The sequence below is a fragment of the Lepisma saccharinum genome, chromosome 30 (genome assembly GCF_977018435.1).
Source record: "Lepisma saccharinum chromosome 30, izLepSacc3.1, whole genome shotgun sequence".
Taxonomy (NCBI): domain Eukaryota; kingdom Metazoa; phylum Arthropoda; class Insecta; order Zygentoma; family Lepismatidae; genus Lepisma; species Lepisma saccharinum.
The window spans coordinates 6,881,787-6,908,453 of NC_139258.1; the positions used below are offsets into that span (position 1 = coordinate 6,881,787).

Here is a 26,667-nt window from a genome sequence, read left to right on the forward strand (position 1 = left end):
ACAACAAGCTCATTGCATGTGTGAAAAAGTGTTGTAAAGACCAACCTAAAGAGTTTTACGAACGTGCATTCGTGTCACGGAAACAAAGATGGCTGCAGTGCAGTGAAGCACATGGATCGTACATTGAGTGTCATTTCCAAAGGACCAATGCTTCTACCTACAAAATTTCATTTCCCTAGTCCTTACCATTCCCGAGCTACAGTCGTGTGTTACTTTTTGACTGACCTTTGTACGAGGGGTTATCAAAAAGTTTTGCCTGTTGAGGTATAATTTGTTTAATAATGGAAAGATTGAAACAATGAACATACATATAGTTTGCCTGTAGCGTCCTCTACTCACAGTTACCCTTCCACACAGTTGCCATCACGTTCGATGCATTTGTGCCAGCGTTTTACCCAGCCCTCAAAACCAGTTCGGAAAAATCTCACAGAACACTCCCTGCCTCACCGTTTCAAAGCTGTTTTAACCCCTGTAGGTCCTCGAATATCATGCCACGAAGCACAGACTTAGCTCACACTTAAGTAGTTAAGTTCAAAGTAAGAGAAACCGAAAGTGTGGACATGACAAGGAGTGGTAGGCCATCAACGTCGTTGACCAACGACAACCACCACAGGGATGATGAGCTCATTCTAGAAGACAGACGCATCACCATCCAGGAAATTTCTGATGCAGTGCACATGTCCTATGGGTCAGCACATGCAATGATTGAGAGCTTGGGATAGCATAAAGCATAGGCGTAGCTACGGGGTGTGCCTAGGCACACCCTAATTGGCTGCTTTATCAAAGAGAATTAAATACAGATATTTCAATAAGAGCAGCAGTTTGTAAGAAGTTGAAAATGTCATTACTTGGTACAAATGTGTGCATTATCACTGATGAAACGGGTGTCTATAGTTTTTCAATTTTTTTCATGTCATTGGAGAAAGAAGATATTTACTGCATTCTACTCTGTACTGCAGCGCTTTTCTTCTATACCTGTCACAAGCTGCACGCGTGAGAGCTTTCCCAAGTTAAAACTAAATTAAGAGCAAGTCAGAAGCAGGATAGATTGGAAGCCCTGCTCTTGCTATTTGCGGAACAGGAAAAAGCTTCGTTTATTGATGTAAATGAAGTTATTGATGAGTTTAAGAACACTGTACCTTTTGACAGACGTCTCTTGTTATAGATGACGTGTATTTTGATGTATTTGTTTTTAACATTTATGAACATTTTGTGTGTGTGTAATTTCTATGTAATTTGATTTTTTCTACTACATATATTCAGAAATTTTCATCACTGTCATTTAGTGAATTTATATTCCTTTACAAACATCAGTGCAGTTAAAGAGCCAAGTGATTGTGTTGCAAAATATGCTATTAAAAAGGTACAAGGCCTCATTTTATTCTTTGTGCACACCCAAATATAAAGTTCTAGCTATGCCTATGGAATAAAGTCTGAGAGCTAAATCTGTGCTTCGTGGCACGAGATTCGATGACCTACAGGAGGTTAAAACAGCTCTCTCTGAACGGTGGGGCAGGAAGTGTTCTGTGGAATTTTTCCAAACTGGTTTTGAGGGTTGGATAAAGCGCTGGCACAAATGCATCGAACGTGATGGCAACTGTGTGGAAGGGTAGAGGGCACTACAGGCAAACTATATGTATGTTCATTGTTTCAATCTTTCCATTATTAAACAAATTATACCTCAACAGGCAAAACGTTTTGATACCTCCTCGTATATAGGTGTGTGTGCGTAAAATCCACCTCTGTTAGGAAAATCTAAAATTTCATCACTTACGATGGCATATTATCTTGAATTCATACATAACATATATTTAGCATGAGAGGATTTTTATTATTTTTTTATGTAAATAATTGTGAATAAAATGAGAGCACCTTGGTGGAGTTAAGTTTTCTTTATACTGTTGTACACAAAATATTTTACCTGCTGCCATGTCCGTTTGTTCAGAATACCTTCGGAATTCTCCATGCATTTCAAGCAAGCATCTTTACCTGGTACTTTGTTAACTAGAAACCAATGCGAGAGTTCTCGTAATATAACATTCTTCTCACTCTCGGTCCAAGGCCTCCTTTTTATTTTGCTTCCTGGTTTCTTCCGTCTTACACTACGCATTTCAGCTGTTGTAGAAAGCCCCACAAATTTACTTCCTATATTTTCTGTGGCTCTCTGTTCTGCACTGTCGCCAGAAGTTGACATGGGGAAAGAATTTTTGTCAGCTTCGGGATTCGACGGCTGAACAACATTCAATCTGTTTAATCTCTGACGCTTCATGGATTGGTTTGCATGTTCGAAAACGTCTGTCCACTTTTCGTCAAACTCTTTTCTAAACTCATCCACTCTTTTCCCAAGGTCCCTGTTTGCCGAAGCAATCATCTGCCCTTTTAATAATACAATACATTTTCTAACAGAATGTCCTATTTTGATGGCTAACGATGGGGATCTATACTGCTCAGATAAGTAATCATAACCACAGACTCTACGAACCGATGTCAAGAAGAGATCAAAATTTCCAGCCGAGAAACAGTCTGCTAGAGTCTTGATATTTGAATCTAGTTCCTTTATGGCAATCATAAGTCTTCCTAAAACGCGTAGCTTTTGCATGATGTACTTAAACACCCACGGTTGATGTTCATTTTTTTGATACAGTTTGGCACCAAACCACGAAATCACTGGGTCATTCTTAACAGCTTCAGTAATCTTGTCTTTCTGCATACGGCTCAGGACGTGGTCCACCAAGCCTTTATGGCAATGCTTCGGAACTGGCAATAACATCAAAGACGAGCTCTGATGGCGACTGTATTTGGTTCTCACCTCACTGCTACCCCTTTGGCATACTTTGGAATGCCTCCACAGGTGTTTCTTCAAGAAAAAGCCTAAGCAGGTCTCACACGGATAATAGCTGTCGGCAGGCACCGGCTTTGATGGTCGTTTCGCAGGAATCAATGTCCCTTGGTTGTCGGCAATTACCCGCCTGTTGTGTTCAAAATTTCCCGCACTTTTTATTTTCCTTAGAATTTCCTTCCTTTCCTTGGCTCCTTTAGGATAACTGAGAAATTCCTTCACTTCTTTTTCCTTTCTATGCCTAGCGCACAAGTGAGGCGACAACTTGGAAATCACACGTGAACAGTAAACACACGATACTTTCCGATCAAACACTCGTCTTGCAGAATGCTGACTCGTGCTTGTTGTCCATACTGTTACTGCACCCGGATTTCCTTCAGCGTTTTTCTTCTTGAAACTTTGAACAGAGTTAAGTTCTGATGCTTGGTTTATATCGAGTAGTTCTTCAGGAGGAACATACTTACTTTCAATCTCCATGAATTCTTGTGAAACCGTGCATTCGCCATCCACGTCAATAAGGTTCTGGATAATATAGTTGTCACTTACGTCGACGTTACTAGAAACTTCCTCATTGTCATAGTTTTGATCTCTATCATAGGACAGCTCTGCAGGAATGTCTAACAAGTCATTTCTACCATTTTCACTTTCATTTTTGGTTTCATTTGCTGAATCCTTGCTTGAGCTTTGTGAAAATGATCCACTTAGTAACGTTTCTAGGTAATGAAATGAATTAGGGTTGGCTAGAACTGCATCTGTTAATATCACACACGGCTTACGCACGCGGTGCGATACTCGAGATGAATCACCTCCAACTGGAGTTTGAGAGTGGGCAGACTGTAACTGGCTAAGTGGCCTTGGTGCGAATGATGTATTATTCTCTGGTGGAAAACCTGACTTTGTATTCAAATTACGCTCTGAAACGTCCACGATTTTTTCTGTATTCACATCATTTTGAGACCTAGCAGATGAATCAAAGCTACTTTGAGTAGAAACGTCCGACACCTTTTTGGTAGAAGTTTCTCCATCTACTTCCTCCATGTTAATATTTGAAATATCACCATTTTGAATTGCAACACTGCCACTTCCACAGCCTGAACTTCCCACAGCAACACCGTCTTCAACGTGGCCATTGGTCGCAACTGGTATAGATCCAAGCGGGTCACTTAACTGACATTGGGCTGAAGCGAGAGAGTCCGATGCTTCAAAACTTGTATCGTGTAATTCGTCATCAATAGCTGCTGCTCCAGAATTACCATTGCTGTCTTCGCTGAAAGAAACATCAGTCAAATCTTCGTAGACATCACTGCAATTATCTATCTCTTGATCTGCATTTCCGTTGCCTGCTGCATGAGAAGTGATTTCCGTTGTGTTTTCACACATGTCTTCTACACCTGAAATACAAAATATTAATGCAGTTTCATGTACAGTACAAATTAGTTTGAACCGATATGAAATTTTGATAAATACAGATAAAGTACCAATATAAAAATTACCAATATTACACCAATAACAATAATAACACATTGCAACAACCTCACCTGCCGAGGTGAGAAATCATCTAGCAGGGTGACATATGGCCAATGTGATGAACTCCCAGTCTTGTTGTAGATTTCCAAGACAAGGTGATGTTATTAAATTTGTAGTTCCCCCAATTTCCTCAGGATAGTTGGTGGCCACTGGTACAATACACTGGCCGAAATCTCAGGAGAAAAGTTGTTCTGCTTCCCCCAGGAGACTCGAACCTGCATGTCCTGTAGCGGGAGCCCAAAGCACGATGCCTTAGACTACACGGCCGATACAAAAATTCCAAATGGTCCATTGACTTCCTTAATCAATGTATGTTACCATTGCAATGCAAAAGAAGCTGGATATGTAAAGATTCACTTGTAGTGAATGGAGATTATGTGCTTATATACAGGGTGCTCGGAAATTCCCCTTACAAACTCCTAGGGCAAGTAGAGGGGACTGAGTAGACAATATTTGGAATAGGAACCCATGTCCGGAAAAGTACCGTTTCCGTGCTACAACCATGGCAATGTGTCGGATGTGCCTGTGTTGGTATGCAACCGGGTAGGCAGTACATGACATCAGAAGATCACCTGATGGCACGTGACGTCTACCCTGCTGCGGTATCCTGCCTGGAGCCCCATTCACGTGCCTGTTTGTGAATAGGCCGAGGTGGTCCAACCGCGTGGCCCACACGATCGCCGGATTTAACGGCATTGGACTATTTCTTGCGGGGTCGTATGAAGAGTATGGTGTACAAGACTCTTGTAGAGACAGAGGAATTGCTGCACAAGAGATTGACGGGGCACCAGGTGTGATGGAGCAAGCACACTGGAACATGATTCGTCGGTACAATGTGTGCAACGACGTTGGTGGTCTTCACATCAAGCCACTGTTGTAGTTGAGCAGTGCCGTATGCGACACATCCAATGCAGAAGAAAGAAACAAATTGTTGCGTTCCACTGTCGACACAAGTGTTATTGTGATCTATGAATAGTACGTTTTTTTTTGTTCCCTTGACATTGTTACCAAATAAATTTGTTTGTATTATGTACTGAGCCACACGTCATTCAATTCTGTACCTTACGTAACACCTCATTTGACATGGTTGTAATAAATGATTACACTTTATGTTATCAGGTGATCTTCTGACGTCATGTACTGCCTACCCGGTTGCATACCAACACAGGTACATCTGACACATTGTCATGGTTGTAGCACGGAAACGGTATGTTTCCGGACATGGTTCCTATTCCAAATATTGTCTACTCAGTCCCCTCTACTAGCCCTAGGAGTTTGTAATGGGAATTTCCGAGCACCCTGTATAAAAAAATATAACAAAATGGCAGAATATTGCACTAAATTATAATATTTTGTAGATACGAGGGTTGTTTGGAAAGTTCTAAGAATTTGTCAGAGATGGCGTTGCAATCGGAACAATGTGCATTAGAAGATCACATCTGTTCTGAACATGCAGGGAAAAATTTAACACCACTCTTCCAATAGTCTGGTTTCCATAGGCACGTGAAGGAGCAAAAGTGCAAGTGACATGCCAACATGGAACAAAAGGAAGTTTGTGTGGTCATCAAGTTTCTGGTGAAGAAGGGATTAAATGTGACAGCCACCAAAGCCGAATTGAAGACAGTGTTGGGCCCATCATTTGCCACTGTTAGCAAGTGTACGACGCTGTTCAAGCTTGGACAGGACATCATTGAAGATGACCCCCACAGTGGATGTCCGCCAACCACCATCACACCAGAAACAATCAATAAAGTCCACGATACGGTGCTGGTTAACCGAAGATTAAAAGTGCGGGAGATAGCTCATGAAGTGAGCATCTCAGTGGACTGACCACGTTCTCACTGAAGAGTTGGGCATGAGTAAGCTCTCGGCGAGATGGGTGCCGTACCGACACCGGAGCAAAAACGTGCTTGCACAGTGACTTCCACTGAATGTTTGGCGCTCTCCAGACGAATCCTCAAGAGTTTCTGCAGCGTTACGTCACTATGGACAAAAATTCGGTTCATCACTACATGCCTGAGATGAAAGAGCAGTCCAAGCAGTGGAAAGAGCCACCAAAGAAGGCAAAGTGGTTGTGACAGGCTATTTTGCAGACCTGGACGAATCCACATATTCTGCTGGTGTCAAGGCATTGAAAGACCATTGGCAGAAGCGCATTAACCTTCGAGGAGATTATGTTGAACAATAAAACCTCAATCACTCTGATATTGTGTTGCTTTCTATCAGATTCTTAGAACTTTCCGAACAGCCTTCGTATATTGGATTGTTAGTTAATTTTACCAATACAACAATATGCCTCTATCAGCAAATACCAATAGAGTACAGATTAATCTGTCCCATCCCTATTACAAATTTTGGAAATAAAGATATAGCAGAAAAGCAAAGCATGTTTGTACTAGTATTATTCTTATTTCGCACAATCTTTCGGCCACATTTTACTAAGCAACAATAAGGATAAATGATCATGTGAATTTACAGATGACAGTCACATAGAAACAGCCATGTCAGGGCTCAAATCTGGAACCTTAGGTGTCCAGATTGTGAACTGACATCTCAAAAATCCTCATCCATTGAGGCATGTATTTGACTGACTATCAAAATTGCCCTAGAAACATTTTTACAAAAGTAGTTTTTTTGCTTCATACTACGCTGTCATTTTGTTACATACATTAGATCATCTCCCTTCTGTAGTACAGACACAGGGTGATTCAAAACTCTCTCGACATTTTCCTTATATTGCTAATGAATGGTTCTCAGGATGGGATAAAAGACTGTTGTTTTCCAGCAAGATTGTGCACCACCCCATTTTGCCAGAATTGTTCGAGACTACCTCGTTGACACCTTCCCTGAAAGATGGGACTCCCCTAGACATTTTTGTTTGGAGTTTTATTAAGTGTAGGGTGCATCAAGTAAAGAACAACATCATAGAACAAGTGCCACAGCGAATAGATGCAGCAACAACGAATATCACGCCAGCTATATTGGAACACGTGTTCCGGTCTATGCAAGAGATATGGGTGCTATGCCTAGACTTACAGACCCTCCCAAACTGAAATGTACTGAGTTCTTGTTCTATTCTAGAGTACTTTTCAGCAGTAATGTCAATTTTGTCAATAAAATGCTTTTCAATTAAAATGTCAAGACTTTTGGATCACCCTGCATTTTCTATAAAATGTGTCTATGAATTCACTGAGAATGTTAGTAACAATTAATATTGCACACTAATGCCTCAGGATACATGAATCATTCATTCTTTTAGGCAAGTCAATATGCATCAAAACAAAAAAACAGAAAACATTTAGCTATTGTGAAATCAAAAGTACAAATGCAAACAACATTAGTGCCATTAGTAAATCGTGGTTTGGTGGAAAAGTTTTCAAACTGTATCCTGAAAAAAAAGGGGGGGTAGTTACTTTACTGTAAGGTATACTAGAATTCATAACCATATGTAGGAGGCATGTGGTGGTCTGGTGAGCTAAATGTGCATTCATGGGATGGTGTTATATGATTGGGGAACTTTATGCAACAATATGTAATTATTTTCCTGTAGTTTACGGTTATTACAAGCATAAGAAAAGTTTTTCATTGTGACGTTTCAGGAGAACACACGCTCCTTATCATCAGACATTTATTTTCATTTTGACTAAAGATACAGTTATAACAATGGTTAGCAATTTTTGATTAAAAAGAGAAGGGTTTTAAAAAGATTGACGGGAAACATAGAGTTGAATGTCTGGGAAACTTCGTTCATTGCAGAAGAACAATGGAATAAATTAAATAATGAAAATGGTAACATAGATCCGGTATGGAGTTTTCATTTTCACAAATGGAGTAAGCCACCATCTTTAAAATTTAATGTAACAGTAAACATCAAGAGACTTTGTGAAAACAATGATGACTTTGAATTACCTGATGATATTTGGGATTCATAATTTTAAATAAGAAATAATCTAATTTTATTATCTGAAATAAAAATAAAACAGACTGCTTCTTTTCACTGTTAATTTGCTATACTGCAACAATGTAACATTGACAACATCCATTATATAATGGATTCTTTTTGTTTAAAAAAATGTTAACCATTGTTATAACTGTATCTTTAGTCAAAATGAAAATAAATGTCTGATGAAGGGAGCGTGTGTTCTCCTGAAACGTTGCAACGAAAAACTGTTTTCTTATGCTTGTAATAACCGTAAACTACAGGAAAATAATTCTACAATGCACGCAATGCGTACATACAAGAAAAACAAAAATATGTAATTAAAATAAAAGTAGAATACATAAAAGAGAAGACAATTTAGGGATGGGCCGATATGAAATTCTGTGCAATATCGATAAGTACCAATATAAAATTTACCGATACCGATATTCTACCAATCCGATATAAAATTAGAAATGGTCCTTGAAGAACCTGAAAGGTTCACTGACCTCCTTAATAAATGTGTTTCAAGGTGACTGCAGTGCAAAAGACGTTGCACATTTAGACATTTATTTTTTTAGAAAGTAGAGCATGGAGATTATCCATAAAAATTACAAATGGCATATATTTATGAGATATTTATTGATGTATCGGATCGGTAAAATAATCGGTAATTTTACCGATAAGCCTATATCGACTGATACAGATAAGAGTACTGATTAATTGGTCCCATCCCTAAGAAAATTAAAGAAATGACAAATTAGGAAAATATATCGTGTTTCAAAAAGAATCATCAGATTTCCAAGTCATTTAACTCGGTAACTGTTCGCTAAAACACACCGAACAATGTACTGTTAGGAAGAGGATATTCATGAGTTTCACATGATTGCCGGCAGGTAGCAGAAGCATGCTCCACTCCCCCGCGCTCGCATCAGATTCAAGCAAGATGGTGACGTCGCAACAAAAAGCTTTCTGTGTACTGCACTTTGAAGTGTGTGAATCTGTTACAACTGAATTTAGGTGACAGTATGGTGAGAACTGGCATTTCCCACAGTTACAGCTTGATTCCAATGACTATTGTGGATGAACTGCAAAATCGGATCACAGCAGCAGTGACTCTAGACATGCTCGAATCTGTATGGATGAATTCTCCTAACGTATGGACATGCCGAGCATCCTAAGGAGGTCACACTGAGCACTTATAAACATTTTTTATGTAAAAATGTATGTATAGCTGTGTATCTTACAAGCAATTCCAAATTCCTGGTTTGATAAATAAAAAATATATAGCCTTTTGAAATCGGGTGATTTTTTTTAAACACCCTGTATTTTTGCATCCCCATCCCCACCTTTCAATGCTACTGAAATAGTGTATACAGATGTGTTTGTGTTTAATAATTAATATAAAGTAAACTCTGCCTTTAGGTTCGAGCCCCATTGGTTGAGCCAACATGTCCCTGTATAAAAACAAAATGCAAGAAATTTACAGATTTAAGCAAATAATTTAAAGCTATTCGTAAAAAAGGTTTGAGTCTCAGCCTGGGTACAAGTGTTTTTCGAATGTCAATAGGGCAAAGATTTTTATGACCTAAAAAACACCAAAATATGCAAACTAAAATATGCTCTTAAGACCTAAAATTTTACAAACTATGAATATGACCGAAAATCCATCAAAATATGCTATATCATGCAAAAAAGGCCAAATATGCCAAAATATGCTCTTAAAAAGCACCTTAACTTAATTAGTTTCTTCAAAATATGAATTTCTAAATGTTTGGGGAACACATCACCCTTACCAAAAAAAAATATGCTGTCATGAAAATCCTAGCGCTAGTCATCAATTTCAACCAATCAATACTCACCCTCATCATCGCTGTTAACAAAAAGTGATGCTAAATCTGTGGTTTCCATTAGAAATTCCAACATGTTTCCACATCATATCTTGGTAAATGTCTGTTATATCGGAGACACATTTCTTAATTTTTACAGAAGAAACTACTTACAGAAATGAGTTTCTGTAGCATTTCGAAAGTTCGTGGAGGTATTTTCTCACCGTAGAATGCTGCACAAGAAATAAGCACTTTTGATATAATAAACTTGCATTTTGTGCCAAGCGACAACATTATGCAGTTGTTTCCATTATGTACCTGCAGTTGGTGCGAGCGTCGAAAGTCACGCGGTCTCGCCAGTGTTTCCAAACGTGCCTTTTTTTTACGAGAATATTTTTTTAATTTTTTTTAACTATGCTTACTTAACCTAACCCAACCTAACCTAACCTTGCCAGAAATGGTTCGTGGGGCTATCGTGAATGGTTTTAGGGGCTATCGTGAATGGTTTTTGGGGCTATTGTGAATGGTTTTTGGGGCTATCCATCAATGGTTTGTGATGACATAATGATCACGAAAGTAGGTATTTTTCAGTTAAGAAGATTGAAACACTGCATACCCACTCCAAATCGACAAAACACAAGCACGACGCGTGATGATCGACAGCTGTGTGGGTCTCACTATGATACAGTACAGAATCTAATATACAGTCTGAAGACAAGAGACAAATAAATATTTATTTGTTTTTCTTGTCTGTAGATGTTTACCTAATATATTATGAGCAGGGAACAGATTTATACAGGGTGACAAAGGAAAGTGTACTCATTTTTGAATGAACATTACACAGTTAATTACAGGGGTGCCCATCCCCCCCCAAATCATATCGTAATCCCCACAAAGTATTTAATTACGACAGCGTATCTACCAAAAGTAACTTTCTTGTTAGCTTTACTGAACACTATACTTCATCTGCCCCTCCTTCATAAACAAGGGTGTCCAGCACTCAAGACCGCCCCTAAAATCGTTCATCATAATCTCCCCAAAATAGTTTGGATGAATACATAATAATTTATGTCTATTTGAATGAAATACCATGTTAAATTGTCAACATTTTTTAATTGTTCGATTTTTGAAAAAAACTTAAAGCTAGCATGTTGATTGGTTAAATGTAGTAAATTAAATTATGTAAATATGCATATAAATAGTATTTATTTTATAGTTTGAGTTTTTAAAACAAATGTTTACACACCTTAAGATAAACCTAGAAAATGTAAACCAAATATGTATGACTGATTCAATTATTGTTTCATGAGATATTACAGAACCCTAGCCAGAAATTCTTACACTCAGGGCGATAATATAATATGCTTAAATTAAATTAAGCAGTATACCAACACTAAGCACTATATTTTAAGAAGTGATGTTATTAATGAATATCGAGAATATCACTTATGTCTTGTAATCCAGCTATAGTATAAAATTTCAAATTCACCTCAGTAAAGCACCAAACATGTAATTCCGTAACAAATTATTGTGAGCGAAGCAAGCAAGACATTTTTTACAGCCATTTCTTTTCAGGCTTTAAAGAATATTAATTTAATTAGGTGTCAATACTTTCTTAGGATCCAGAGATATTTAGTATTTTCCAGCTTCTCTTTCGGTACGTTCGGGGTCGAAAACGTGTGGATACCATATCGCTAAATACAGTCTCCAATGTTCGAACTATCTCTCCACTACAGAAATCCCTTGACAACCTAAGATTTAACACTTTTGAGAGCTTTCTATCTCCCCCTTAAAATTTAGCACTCAATCCTACCACCAAAATTTCCATGCCAATTTTAGACTTACTGTTGAGTTGATATTGCCTCTTCCAAAAAATTTATTCTGTCTCCACAGACAATAGTAATACAGAAGAACTGGATACCCCCCTCAATTTAATGCTCAATCTCCCTCTAACTAAAATACCCGCCAAAATCTAAGATCTAGAGTTGGATACCGTCACCCCCAAAGTTTAAATCAGAACTCGCCCCCAGAACCCACGTGTCAATTATGGCCTAATATGTAAGAGTTGGACACCCCCCCCTTCGATAATACTTAAACACTTTCTTTTCTTCATCTAATGGATTAAATTTGGTGCATTTAAGGTTTAAAATGTTTACATATATCTTGCAAAAATATATAAATGTTGAATTTAATATTATTTGAAGGGAAAAAATCCCCAAAAATCTCAATGGGGCAACCTGTGGGCACCCCTGGTTAATTGTACACCAAACTATATATAATGTGTGATCTATTGCCATTTATTTACTTATTTATTGCAGTTAGCATGGAGTTGTGGTCGGTGGAACATCGCATGTTGACATATGATGCCTATGTGAGAAACAGCGACTCTGTGGTTGCAGCTCAGAGGTTATTTCACGTAACGTGGCATGGAGCAGTTCCAACACGCAAAACAATCACAAAATCGGTTAAGCAGTTTTGAACCACAGGCACTGTAACTCCAAAAACACCACCAGGTGCTGAACGTACGGTGAGAACACCAGAGAATGTGGAGAGAGCGAGAGCAGCATTTGTCCGCAGTCCCTGACGTTCGGTTCGGCGCCACTCATTAACATTACGTTTGGGACGGGAATCGGTTAGGAGAATTTTGAAAACCAATCTGAAATTCCATCCGTCTGTGTGCAGCAATTACGCGCAACAGATTATGCCCAGCAGGAAGATTTTGCTGTACGAATGCAAGTTTTTCTCCACGATGAACCTGATGCGCTTCTCTTCATGAGTGAGGTGCATTTTCACCTCAACGGGTTCGTCAACCAGCAAAACTTCAGGTACTGAGCACCGGAAAATCCTAGACAACTTCATGAACAACCTCTGCATTCACCCTGTGTGACAGTGTGGTGCACGATATCCAAGCGTAACGTTATCGGTCCCTATTTTTTTTGAGGAGGAGGGTGTAGCAATAACAGTGAATTCCAATCTTTACACGCACATGATCCAAACCTTTTTTCTGCCAGAGCTACAGATCTGTAACTTGGAACAAGATGTGCGGTTCGAACAAGATGGGGCTACAGCCCACACCGCCAGATATTCCATGAACATGCTACAGTGATTGTTTCCTGGTCATTTGATTTCCAGGTTTGGAGATGTGCCTTGGCCTCCTCGATCTCCCGACCTGAGTATGTGCGACTTCTTTATGTGGGGGTATTTAAAGGAGCGAGTTTACGTTGACAAACCCCATTCATTAGACGAACTGAAGACAGGTAGGGAGGTGCAGATCACTCCGGAGACATTGGAACGCGTATGGGGCAACTTACCTCTCAACTGGAAAACTGCATTATGGAAGATGGACATCACCTTCCAGATGTGATTTTTTTTCTACGTAACACAAATGGCATTACTTCCCACACCTATTCAAAATCCAGGAATAAAGTTTGGTGTCACATTAACTGCATACTGTTAATTCAAAAATGAGTATGCTTCCCTGTGTCACCCTATATGTAGTAAAAATGGGCTAAATATGTAAATAGATATTTATTTATTTTCATCAAAATATGGAATTAAATATGAACATAAAATTGTAAAAAATTACCTTTTTAATAATATAAGACACACCAAAGGTTACACAAAATACATTCTCGGAGTAATAGCTACGGTAACAGTTTCATACATCGGAGCCACATTTGTTCAATTTTACACAAGAAACTACTTACAGAAATGAGTTTCTCCAAGGTTTACAATGTTCGTCGAGGTATTTTCTTTCATCGTGGAATATATTTGACCGGGAAATCATGTATTTTTCAAGAGAAATATCTCACAGACGCACAATTGCCATTGCTTTCATTTGCTTGCCCTACGCCCCTGGCAGTGTTTCAAACCTCTTTTTTTACTATGCTTGCCTAACATTACCAAACCTAACCTTATCGGAAATGGTTCATGGGGCTATCCGTGAATGGTTTGTGGGGCTATCCGTGAATGGTTGGTGGGGTTATCCGTGAATGGTTGGTGGGGCTATCCGTGTATGGTTTGTGGGGCTATCCGTCAGCTACCCGTGCATAATGTATAATTTCCACCGGTGACGAACACGATAGTAGGTATTTTTCGGTGAAGAAGGTTGAAACACTGCATACCCACAACGTGAGTCAAGATGTGCCCGCCATATTGTGTGTTCCGGAAGCGAAGAAGGGAATAAAAAAAAGCACTCAGAATGTGAAAAATTGAGTTTGTTTTCGTGTAAAAAGCATAATGGCACCTTGAACTATGTTCCGCATTACACAATTGGTAAGTACGAACCATGCGAAACACAAAATATGCGATTTTAATGTGTCTCCGATCTATGAAACTGGTACCATAACTACATTACCGTGACTGTTTAGAAGAGAAACCAGAAGCAAACCCTGTACATGAGCCACAAAATCGTTGCTGTCGGGCTTGTAACAAGTAGCAAGGGTGGGGTTAGCAATGGGCAGCTCGACTGAGACTCTCTTCCAACGTTGCCAAAATAAGGTTTGTAACAACCAGGAGCCGATGCTTGAGCCCTCGTCCTCTATTGTTGACAACAATTGTAAATAAACAGAATTTGAAGTGTTTTACAATAGTAAAAGCAAACAGTTGGGAGGTGTAAAATTAAAAAAAAACAGTATTGTTTGGATGACAGAAAACTTGTAATTAATGCAATTGGAGTGTACAAAAAAAGTTTATAAACTTTTGTTTGCTTAACATGCTTCGGACTTTGTCTGTTATTCGCAAGAAATTTCCCCAACTCTTTTGGTCACAAGGGGACATGTAGTTGTTGCGCGAATATGGAGTATATGTTGAGAAATGTTATGAAATATGAATCATATGTAAAAATAACTGAAATATCTAAAATACTAAATGATTACCCAGTGTTGCCCAGGTATTTATTTATCCCAATCTTGTATTAGACAGGAAAATAATGAATTCTAACTATAGTGTCAATTCATAATTGGGAAAAGAGAGACGCGGTAGTATATAAATACGGAGAAACTAGTACTCACTTTTATCCGCGAAGCTGTTTTTTCTTCTTTTTCGATTAATTTCAGTGGCCACTGCCACCATCCTCGTTGGAACTTGCTGCGCTGTTGCTTGGCGTGCGTCTTTTGTTCGTAGTTCTCTGGCTGCCGCTAGGTGCGCCGTGCATCTTGGTGCGTCGTCTGCTATTTCCGGGCGATATAACTGCTGCGCCAAGCAACAGCGCAGCAAGTTCCAACGAGGATGGTGGCAGTGGCCACTGAAATTAATCGAAAAAGAAGAAAAAACAGCTTCGCGGATAAAAGTGAGTACTAGTTTCTCCGTATTTATATACTACCGCGTCTCTCTTTTCCCAATTATGAATACAGAACCTTCGCGTGTGAAGAAATTACGGGAATACGAACGGAACGAACGTAAGTTACTTGTGCGTCGATTGGACGTAATTTTCTTGAAAGCGTGCAAACGGTGCGATGTTTTTCCCAAGTTCATCCAGTGGAAAGTGCAAAATAGCAGCTACAGAATGAGGAACGTTATCCATATTTCACAAAAACGTGCGCTTTCCGCCGTTATCTCTGACAAACATGCTGAAATTCGACGACTCTCTCACACGTGCGAACGACAAAGAAATAGACTGGAAACCACGCTACCACCCGCTAAGTGGGAGCATGCAAAGAATAACATCGAATACATGCTGCAAATCTTGGAAAACCAAAAAACTAGGTCTCTACGCAACAAACTTCATCACTTGGGAGGAACATGGCCGAGTGAGAATGCAATCAACCCAGATGACGGACATGGAAAAAACATAATAAATCTGTCGAATCTCTCAATCCCCAACAAATTCAAAGAACTCCTTGCCTACGGTGATAAATTTAATGTACAAAACAGTAAACCACCCACCCTCGACCTCATATGTGCGGCAGAAAAAGCAGCTTGTTTTGCTCCCAAACCCCAAGATTTGGAAAACATCAGAACGTCCGCAGCAGGAATTTTTCAAAAAGTGATGACCAACAGTGAAACCAGGAAACCTAATCCAGTGCACCAAGAAATCTCTTCTGTCCTCTCCGATTTTGGCAAATGGCTGAACACCAATGATGTTTGGTGTCTAAAGTCTGACAAAACAAACCAGTTCGTAATCATGCACAAAGGTGATTACTCCACAAAAGTGATAGACAAACTAAACAGTGACCCGTACAGTGTCATCAAAAAAGACCCCACAGACAGGTACAATAGAATTGTGAAAAAAGCAGTGAAATCTAGTGCCATACTTAGTGAACAAGACCACAAATTCCTCCTCAACCCCCACCCTTCACCTGCCATTGCCTATGGCATTCCTAAAACTCATAAACCTGGAATCCCCATGCGACTTATAATAGCTGGCTTCAATTACCCCACAGTCCACCTAACAAACTGGCTAAAAAACAAAATATCTCAATTCAACCACAAACTAACATACGTGTTCGCAACAGTGCCGATGCTAAAAATCTGGTAACTTCAATAGTGCAAGCTGACAGTGCAAAATTACCCAGCATTGATATAGTAGATATGTACAGTTCAATCCCCATAGACCTAGCACTGCTTTCAGTTGAAAGATGGCTGACAACTAACAGAATCCCGGCCCTAGAGGTACAAGAGATAACCAGGCTATTGGAAGTTTGTCTAAAACACAATTACTTTCAGTTTGAAGATAAATTCTACAACCAATCCGAGGGCCTTGCGATGGGCAACCCGCTATCAGCTCCCTTAGCCAACATCGTCATGCACCTGGCTGAAAAAGAGATACTCCACACTCCAGAACTACAACACGTCCGATATGGAAGGTACGCGGATGACACAATAGTTGTATACAAAAAGGCAGAAGAACTCAACCTCCTAGTGAACAAGCTAAATAGCATCCACCCCAGGCTCAACTTCACCGTAGAGCATGAAAAACTTGGTAAAATCAACTTCCTGGACATCACCATCAGCCCTGCACTTAACAAATTCACAACCACCGTCTACAGAAAACCGGATGCAGGCAACCAGTACATACATGCTCTCTCCAGCCATCCCCCTAAGCAAAAAGCCAATGTGTGGATCTACGAGAGGAGATAGCCACCATCACAGAAATAGCCCTGAAACATGGCTACACTGAATCACAACTTTCCACTTGGTGCAGTAAGGCGGAAATACAGGTCAGACACCCTAACCTACCACAATCAACCCATCCACAAACAGCCCAGCCACAACCAACCCCCAGCGACCAATATAAATGGTTTGCCTTCCCCTACCATCCCACCACTTCCAACCGCATAGCCAAAGCCTTTCTCCCATTTGGCATCAAAGTAGCGCACAAACCCAACTCCAAAATAACTGATAAATTGAACAAGCACAAACGGTACTTCCTCTCTCCCCTTGACAACCCAGGTGTATATGATGCAGAGTGTGAATGCAAGGCTCATTACATCGGCAGGTCCATCAGATCTGTCAATGAAAGAATCCAACAGCACCTAGCAGATGCGGAAAAAGCCCAACCCACTACTGGTCTTGCTAGACATATCAAATACAATAGCCATAAAATTCAAAAGGTTCGAGTCAAACACACTGCCCACACGCTCATAGACACCAAAATCAAGGAAACGCACGCCATAATGCACTTCCCGCACGAACTAAACATCGATAGCGGGCAAGCGCACCACACTTGGATTCCACTACTGCAGCAGTTATCGCCCGGAAATAGCAGACGACGCACCAAGATGCACGGCGCACCTAGCGGCAGCCAGAGAACTACGAACAAAAGACGCACGCCAAGCAACAGCGCAGCAAGTTCCAACGAGGATGGTGGCAGTGGCCACTGAAATTAATCGAAAAAGAAGAAAAAACAGCTTCGCGGATAAAAGTGAGTACTAGTTTCTCCGTATTTATAGTGTCAAATGTAATTATTTTAAATGTGATCATGAATGTCACCAATTAGCTTAGCGACTCCGAAAACTATGAATTCGACACTAATCTAGGTCAATTGTGGCATTTTATTTTTTAACCCCTCTCACCCCCATGGCGATATGTGATGAACTTGAAGTCGAACCGCATTGAGAGTGTCACGAAAACTATGGATTCCATTTGCAACACAGCCTGAATGTTAGACAACCCAAAAAACATTATGTGCGGAATGCATAGTCACAGATGTCTGTTTGTGCGGAATTTAATATCAGTTGTTCTCCATTATTTTTGCATGTCACCCCTTGCCACCCCACCCCTATGGGTGCCAGGGGTGTCTTACCCCCACAGTATTTCTTTCCAGGTTGCAATGATACACGTACAAAGTTTGGTTGAAATCGCTCCAGGCATTCGAGTTATTGCTGAACAAACAAACACACACATATACACACATACATCTATTTTTATATATATAGAGATGAGCCAGAACTTAATACATGCACAAATATGGAAAATATAAACTGAATTTTTCGAGTCTATGTCCCTCGATCTGCAAAGATAATACAAAATACAAGGTACATTCAATATATAACCGGGAAAGTTGCATAAAAAATCGAAAATACGACCATCTTTGGCGTTTCTTTGTTATTTTGTGGTGGCGTCCTAGAACTATTAACAGATGGGCCTGGCACGCCTGCCTCGCACACCAACTTAGAGCAGCGAAGTGTCATTAGATTTCTGTTAGCTGAAGGGTTGAAACCAATCAAAATTCACCCTTGGATGGCAGTGCAAAATGTTGAAAGCTGTTTGAGTCTAACACAAGTGTACGAGAAGTTCAAACAGGGTGTAACAAGTGTTCAAGATTCACCACGTCCAAGACGCTCTGTCTCTGCACTCACGGAGAAGAACATTGCGAGAGTTGACGAGTTGGTACGGGAAAACAGGCATATTATGGTGAGTGAGTGAGATTGCATTGAAGATGAACGTTAGTGTCGGATCAGCCCACCATATTGTTCATGACGTACTGATGTTCAAGAAAGTGTGTGTGAGGTGGGTTCCAAAACATTTGACACCAGAAATGAAGACAGGCGAATAGATGTGTGCGGGGAGCTTTTGCGACAGTATGAAGCTGAAGGGGAGGCATTTCTTCAGCGTATTGTCACGGGAGATGAAAGTTGGGTATATTTTTACAAACCTGAACAAAATCGGGCTACAATGGAGTGGCGACATTCTTCATCTCCAAGACCCAAGAAGGTGAGAGCCGAAAGAAGTCATGTTGACTGTTTTGGGATCATAAGGGAACAATTCTTGAACATTACATGCCGAGAGGTCAAAATGTAAACAGTGTGACATACACAAACCTTATGCGTGAAAATTTGAAACCAGCAATTTTGAAAAAGCGACATGGTCTGGTGTCCAGTGGCATCCTGTTACTGCATGACAATGCGAGACCACACACTGCTAGAGTCACATTAGCTACCATCAATGACCTAAAGTTCATCTGCTTACCCCACCCCCCGTATTCCCCGGATCTGGCACCTTCAGATTATCACATTTTTGGCCCACTTAAAGATGATCTTAGTGACTCAAGGTTCAAGGATGATGAAGTCCAGGCAGCAGTGCATGACTGGTTACGCACATGCCCAAAATTATTCTTTGCACGTGGAATTGGAAGGCTTGTCGAGCGCTGGCGCAGGTGCATTGAACTTGAGGGGGACTATGTTGAATAATTATCATGTGTTTTATTCCATTCTAATAAAAGATACTGTAAAAAAAAATATTTCCGGTTATTTATTGAATGTACCTTATACAGAAGGTCGATCCGCATATATGTGTCCGATGTTGAAGCGTCACCCCTGTGCACAGAATTGACCGATCCAAGCGGTTAAAAGCATGGGAGGACGGTTAGAACCTGTAGTATCATGGCACTGTCACGAGTGTGTGTTGTGTGCATCATGGCTCCTGTGGTGAACCGTTTTTGGGAGTGCTACGTAGTTGCACTTTTCCACGCCAAATATTCGGTGTCAAAAATTCGAAACAGTGCAAAGAACATGGATGTGCCTTGGGTTCGACGACCATCAAGAACATAATTAAGTGGCATAAAAAACACGAGGTTCCAGCTATTCAGTCGCCCACCAGGGGGACGAGGAAGTGAGCGCCCACTGCAGTGATGCAACCAGTGCCTCAGAAGTTGCATCGAATGGCACTACAGGAAAAACCCCCGATGCAACGTGTGATGGCCACACGTCTCCACGTGGCTCAGTCAACTGTGAACCGCACCCTGTGTGAGAAATTAAACCTCCAGAAGGTTTTCAAAAGCCGTGAGCATTACCTCAGTGAGGCCTATAGGTGTAACGTCTCATCACATACATCTTCTTCTACCCAGAACTTTCTGTCACATGGCGACAGACACCAGCATTCGGGCTATTCCATTTCATGATATACTGATGAAGTCACCAGATGCGAATGCCATGGATTTCTGTGGGTTTGGTCTACTGAAATGGGCACTTTCCTCTCATCGTGTCACCACTCTTCGGGGCCTGTGGAAAGCCTGTCAGGAGGAATGGCAGAAGATTCCACTTCCTGTACTTCATCGTAGCCTCCTACAATGGAAGTTACGGTGCAGGGCTATTGCCAAGAGACACAGTGATCACATTGAGGCCAACCGATGGTGATCCCGTGGATTTTCATAAGGTAAGTGCTAGTCAAAAATTGGACACATATACGTGGATCGACCTTCTGTACAACTGATTTCGGCTTCATACATAAATTTGTATTTACATGTAAATCCATTCCCTGATTATGAGGAACATACACCTAGTAAATCAGAATTTCAAATGGTATACCATTCATCAAATTTACCATGATAAATAACAATAAATAATATTACACAACTGATAAGTGAAATTTTCTTACCTGTGGGCTTAGATTTCGGTACAATGCCACCAGCAACCACATTTGCATTGTCTGCCCTTCTCCTACATGAAGTTCCAAGCACGGCACATCTCTCCTTCACACAGTTCACAATTGACTTTTTTAGCATAACTAATTCCACTTCAATTTGGTCCACAAGGTTTACTAATTGTGCACACCGCGAACACAAGATTTCGTTTTCTGTCACCTCAATGTTAAGGCTATCCAATATATAACCCAGTTTCTTGTACATGTGGATTTTCGTGGTGTCTGTAAGGACAAGAAGAGAAATGGGTGCGTTGTCAAGAGACTTGTTGCATACGAAACAGTGTGAGTCGCTGGCTCTTTCATTGCTGGCAGGTCTTTGAATTGCCTGCGAAGCACTTCCATGAGGGCAACCCTAAACAGAGAGAGAAAAATCAGCATCATTATGTTATGCCTTTGTACAGTCACAGACACTTCTGGGTTGAAACAATCACCTTGACTTTCAATGAATTTCTTACAACCCAGAAGTGTCTTTGACTGTACAATTTGATAAAGTTAATCACACAAAATGTAAGATGGAAGTTAGAAGATTTTGTAATCAACGGCCTAAAAACAGATTTGATTGTTCTAAGGTAAAAAAAAGGTAAAGTGTTCCCCTGTGCATAGCACCACGCCATGAAGGCGTATAGGGGGTGTGGGGGTAACGCCCCACACTTTCTTGATCCGGTCGTGAGTGGGGGTGATGGGATCAGCATCATGCCCCTGACCGCCTTTACCCCCTAGGGTTTCCCCCAGGTACCCATCTTATTCGACGCTGGGTGGGCGCCGGGGTCGCTTCCACCGTTAGAAAAGTTCCCGGATTTGAACCGGCCGGGGATCGAACCCGGGACCTTTAGCATGGTAGTCAGACGCGTTACCGACTGAGCCACCGCAGCCAAGCATGTACTAATTATCGTGATGTAAACGAACAAACACCAATTGAAATTTAAGTTGCGTTCAGGTAGTAACCTGTATGTATCGAACTGACGGTAAGTTTAAAATTTATAATTTTGGATGTATAAAGATTTGTTAATTCAAAAAGATATGTGAAGACACTTAACCAACGTACAGGGTGTATATTTTGAACATGAATGTACTGTACATGAGTGGAAATTACTGGTGTACCTGAAAAATGTTCATTTTTTTAACTATGGTGTCAGTAAGATGGCATCCTTGGTTTTGCACACATTGTCGGAGTCTCAGAGTAAATCCACCCATGACGTTGCGTAGCATCTCCAACAGAATGTTGTGCATTCCTTTCAGAAAAGGTAACAGTGAGGTGTGCATTATCATCTCATGGAATCATTGGCCCCTACTTTTTCGAAATAAACACAGTAACATGGTGATGGAAAACCCTAGATGTTATGCTGACATGTTGATAACCTTTTTCCTGCCTGCTCTCGATGACTATGACCCATATGAAGAAACACTCTTCCAGCAAGATGGTGCAACTAGTCATACTGCCAGTGTCTATGGATTTGCTTAGACTCGCATTTCCTGGTCGTCTCATCAGCAGATTCGGCGATATTCCGTGGTCTGCCCATTCACCCGACTTGACAGCTCCTGACTTATTTCTTTAAGAGATCCACAACATTGCGTTGGAGATGCTACACAATGTCATGGGTGGATTTACTCAGAGACTCCGACAATGTGTGCAAAACCAAGGACACCATATTCAAAAAATGAACATTTTTCAGGTACACTAGTAATTTCCACTCATGTACAGTACATTCATGTTAAAAAAATACATAATATTTACTCTAATTTTGTGAATTTTTTAAATCTTCCCGTTTGACTGCCTCACCCTGTATATTCAACCACTTTTTTTGTAACAAATTAAAAGATTATGTCATAAAAGATGCAAGACAGCAGCATGAGATTGCAGAACATGGGTATAAATACCCCTGTAATTGTCGCTAAGTTTTAGTTTTTTGATAATCCTGGCTTTGTGTTGTCTGGGGACTAATCAAAGTGTCTGTGATTTAATGTATCCCTTTTTATAAATGAATGGTATATATTGTGCTCTCATTTAAAACAGCAATTTTAATTGAGTGCAAAAAAAAAGGCACTTCACCCTCTTTTTTTGTCCTTTTTAGAGTATTTTTTTTCCTTTAAAATCCTGCCTCTAATAATAACATGGTAAATGTTTACTATCTTTTGGACACCTATAACTTCTGAGTTTCGTCAATTTTTGACATTTGTACTTACCTATCTGCTTCGCGGATCATTTTTTAACGTGTATTCACATTTTTTTGATCAATTTTTTTTTTAAAAAAGTGTTTTTGTAACTGAAGAACGTACGATTCTGCAAATGGTTTGTGGGGCTATGTGTCAATGGTTCATAGGGCTATGCGAGAATGCTGTGTGGGGCTACGCATATTTTTTTCGAAACCAATTTCTAACTATTGTAACCTATACGTGACCCTACCTAACCTAACCTAACCTTACCGGAAATGGTTCATGGGGCTATGTATGAATGGTTCGTGGGGCTACGCGTCAATGGTTGAATTTCCGCTATGAAACATTCCCACATCACACAAAACACCTTCCAGATGTTAGACAATACTATAGGAACTTATTACAGTAAGTAGTTTCTTCTGTAGAAATGAAGAAATCTGTCTGAAGGATAGTAAACTAGTACCAATAACATTATCAAGGTAATTTTAAATAACTAGAAACTAACCCCTTGTACCATATCCACCGTAGATTCACCCTCTACATCCATGATGTATTCTTTATTGTGCAACTCCACACAGTTCCACTTGGAGTTTCCTTAAAAAGAAAACAAGATTATTACATACAACTCGTAGGTATAAATAGTTTATATTAATTTCCTAGCTACTTCAGGACAACATAACTAAATAAAAATGGGTAACATCATCGTATGAGGGAAACGGATTCCTTCAAATTTACAGGAGAAAGTACTTACGGAAATCATTTTCTTTAGCGTTGTGGAAGTTCCTGAATGTAGATTTGATCCATTTTAATGTGAATGCGTGTTGTTTTCATCGAAAATCTCTGTCCGACATGCTGTTTCTGCTCCCGCCATTTGCTTTCTGCACGAGAGTGTAATGTTCCGTGTGTTAAGATGATGGAACCTCGTAGCCAGTGTTTCAGTCTTGCCGTATTTTCACTAGATCATCACGTGTCGAGTATTTTTAATTTTTTTTTAACTATGCTTGCCTAACCTAACTTAACCTAACCTAACCTTATGGAAATGGTTTTTGGGGCTAACGTCAATGGTTTGTGGGGCTAACGTCAATGGTTTGCGACGTATTAGCATAATTTCAAATCCGGGCACGAAAGTAGATATTTTCTGGTGAACGAGGTTGCAACACTGCATAAATCGACAAAACACTCTCAGAACGCCCCCTAAACCAGTACGCTATTACGGCCATAATGTGTTACAGATTCGAAACAAGTAACAGTAAGTACTCGTAAATCTAAGAAATAGACATTGATATGCATTATTTCATTTTAGGAAATGTTCCACATTCGAAAATAACACGTTAGCAATGTAAAGAAGTCCGAAATATATGATTCGTAGGTGTTTCCCTCATACGATAATAGTACCAAAAAATATTAATAGAATTTCTATAACACCATGTGTAACACTGCCACCTTATCATCAAGGGGTCCCAAGTTCGATACCTGGGGGAGGTGAATAGCAGTTTGGATTCCTGAAATTTTAAGCCCAATTTCCATCAGCCTATCTGTGCAAAAAGTGGAGTTTAAACAAAACTCAGGGCTATACCCTGTCCCAGCTAACTGTAGAGCAGGGCCACGCATATCGGCAGAGGAGGAAAATCGAGTGGTGAAAGCGCAGAGTTGCCAACCATACATGTAAGGACGTACCATCCTGACCTTAACCTAACCTAGTAGGCATACCTCGTCCCCGTGATGGTTCATGAGGCTATTGTGAATTTTTGGGCTAACATCAATGGTTTTGGGGGCTACCCGTGGATGGTTTGTGGGAAATAAGGAACAACAGTAAGTACTCGTCAATGTAACAAATAGACATTATTTTCATTAGAAATTCATTATTTCACCTTAGGAAATGTTCTGCAATGCAGAATAGTATGTTAGGAATGTAAAAAAGTGTGAAATATATGATTTATAGGTGTTTCTCTTATACTATAATAGTACCAAATGTGTTTTCCCGATATCAAACAGGCAATGCTGTGCCCGCCATATTGTGTGTTACGGAAGTGAAAGAAGGAAGAACAATAATTACTGCTAATGTCAAAAACTGAAATTATTTTCGTGAGAAAAGCAAAATCCCACGTAAAAGAATGTTTCGCAATGCACAATACATAAGTATGAATGTTAAAAATTATGAAATAAACGAGTGAGAGGTGTTGTCCCAATACTAAACAGGTAATAATGGACAAAAAGCAGCTTTTCATAGGAAAACACTGAACCTTATTTAACATAACCAAGTTAGCTCCGACAAATGCAGGTACAATATTCTACAATAAATTACCAAACAAATTAAAGTTAATCCCTCAGAAAAATATTCAAATCAAAGCTATAAAAATGTATTTAACTGGTAGAGCTCTGTACAATGTAAGAATAAAATATAATACTTGAGTAGGATATTTCTCACTTCAAAAAGTAACGCACAATCCACTGTAATTCGGGAATGGTAAGGACTAAGAAAATGCCCGGTGGAGGTACAAGTGGTTCGGATCCCACTTTAAACTATAGGACCAGTCCCGAGATTAGCCTTCCAGTGATAATGTTAACTTAAAACGAAAACTCACTCATTTACCAGGGAAGGGGGCATGTCCCCCTTCTGGACGCCTTTGTATTGGAGAATATATAAGGCAGGCACACTTAGTATATCGGAAGTGAAGTTCAGGGTTTGGGAGAAACTAATTTGCAACTTTTTAAAGCCACGGAAAAGATTAACTTTGGAGAAACTATTTCATGTTTCATGTACTTCTTAAGTAGGAAAATAAATATGGGACAGATCTATATAAAAAAAAAAACAATCAACTAATGACCGTGTATTATTGTATCTTTACAATCCGAACATAAAAAAAATGATAAAAGTTTATTTTTATTTCAGTGCGAGTATGCCTCTATGCAAACTAATTATCTATTAGCCTTACCGTAAAATCAGCATAGTTGTCAGTTGTGAATTTATGGACACACTAAGTGAAACTTTCCACTACTTTACGATACAATCATGTACTCCTTAGGTTACTGAAATGTAACTGTTACAGAAACAAAAAAAGACATATATCTTTGAAGGCTAAGTGAAATAGGAAATGTACACAAATTTTCACAATTAAAGTCGATTTATCGATCGATAGTACAAATACTTGAATATTGTCGATTATTCTGTTTGAGGTATCGACCAACGAGTTAGAATATCAATGGGTGCGTTCCGCGAAACGAACGCATTCAACGAAAATAACTGGGCTCGTGAATCTGGTGAAACCAGTTATTTTACGGACTTATGGGACACACTAGGCGAAAGCGCAGGCGCAGCGTTTTGTTTAGAGAAAGTTTCTGCATGGCGTCAACGGAAGGAATGTCCTTATGGCAAAAATAAACTCTATTATGGCCACTGTTACTCATTTTAATCACATTCTAAGAACGGTCAAACCATACTTATCTTGTGCATGTTGCTTCATATCGCTATCTGTTAAAATTATAATACATTTTCCGAACTAGTGCAGTTTGAATCCAGTCTGCAAGGAGCAGAC

At 39.8% G+C, this 26,667-nt stretch overlaps 1 protein-coding gene across 2 annotated transcripts; it reads right to left on the bottom strand.

The window, feature by feature from the left end:
- Positions 1-1,864: 1,864 nt before the first annotated feature.
- LOC145981872 (uncharacterized) lies at positions 1,865-26,252 on the bottom strand. 2 transcript variants are annotated; one of them, XM_083115331.1, is made up of 4 exons: positions 26,068-26,252; positions 23,637-23,725; positions 20,933-21,329; positions 1,865-4,230 (listed from the first exon to the last, which is right to left on the bottom strand). In XM_083115331.1, the coding sequence occupies exons 2-4, from the start codon at positions 23,676-23,678 to the stop codon at positions 1,883-1,885; spliced, it is 2,787 nt and encodes a 928-aa protein (XP_082971457.1). In that variant the 5' UTR covers positions 23,679-23,725; positions 26,068-26,252; the 3' UTR covers positions 1,865-1,882. The 2 variants fall into 2 exon arrangements, with proteins under 2 accessions (XP_082971457.1, XP_082971458.1); XM_083115332.1 differs by having other exon boundaries at positions 20,933-21,199; positions 26,068-26,251.
- Between the last annotated feature and the right edge of the window lie 415 nt (positions 26,253-26,667).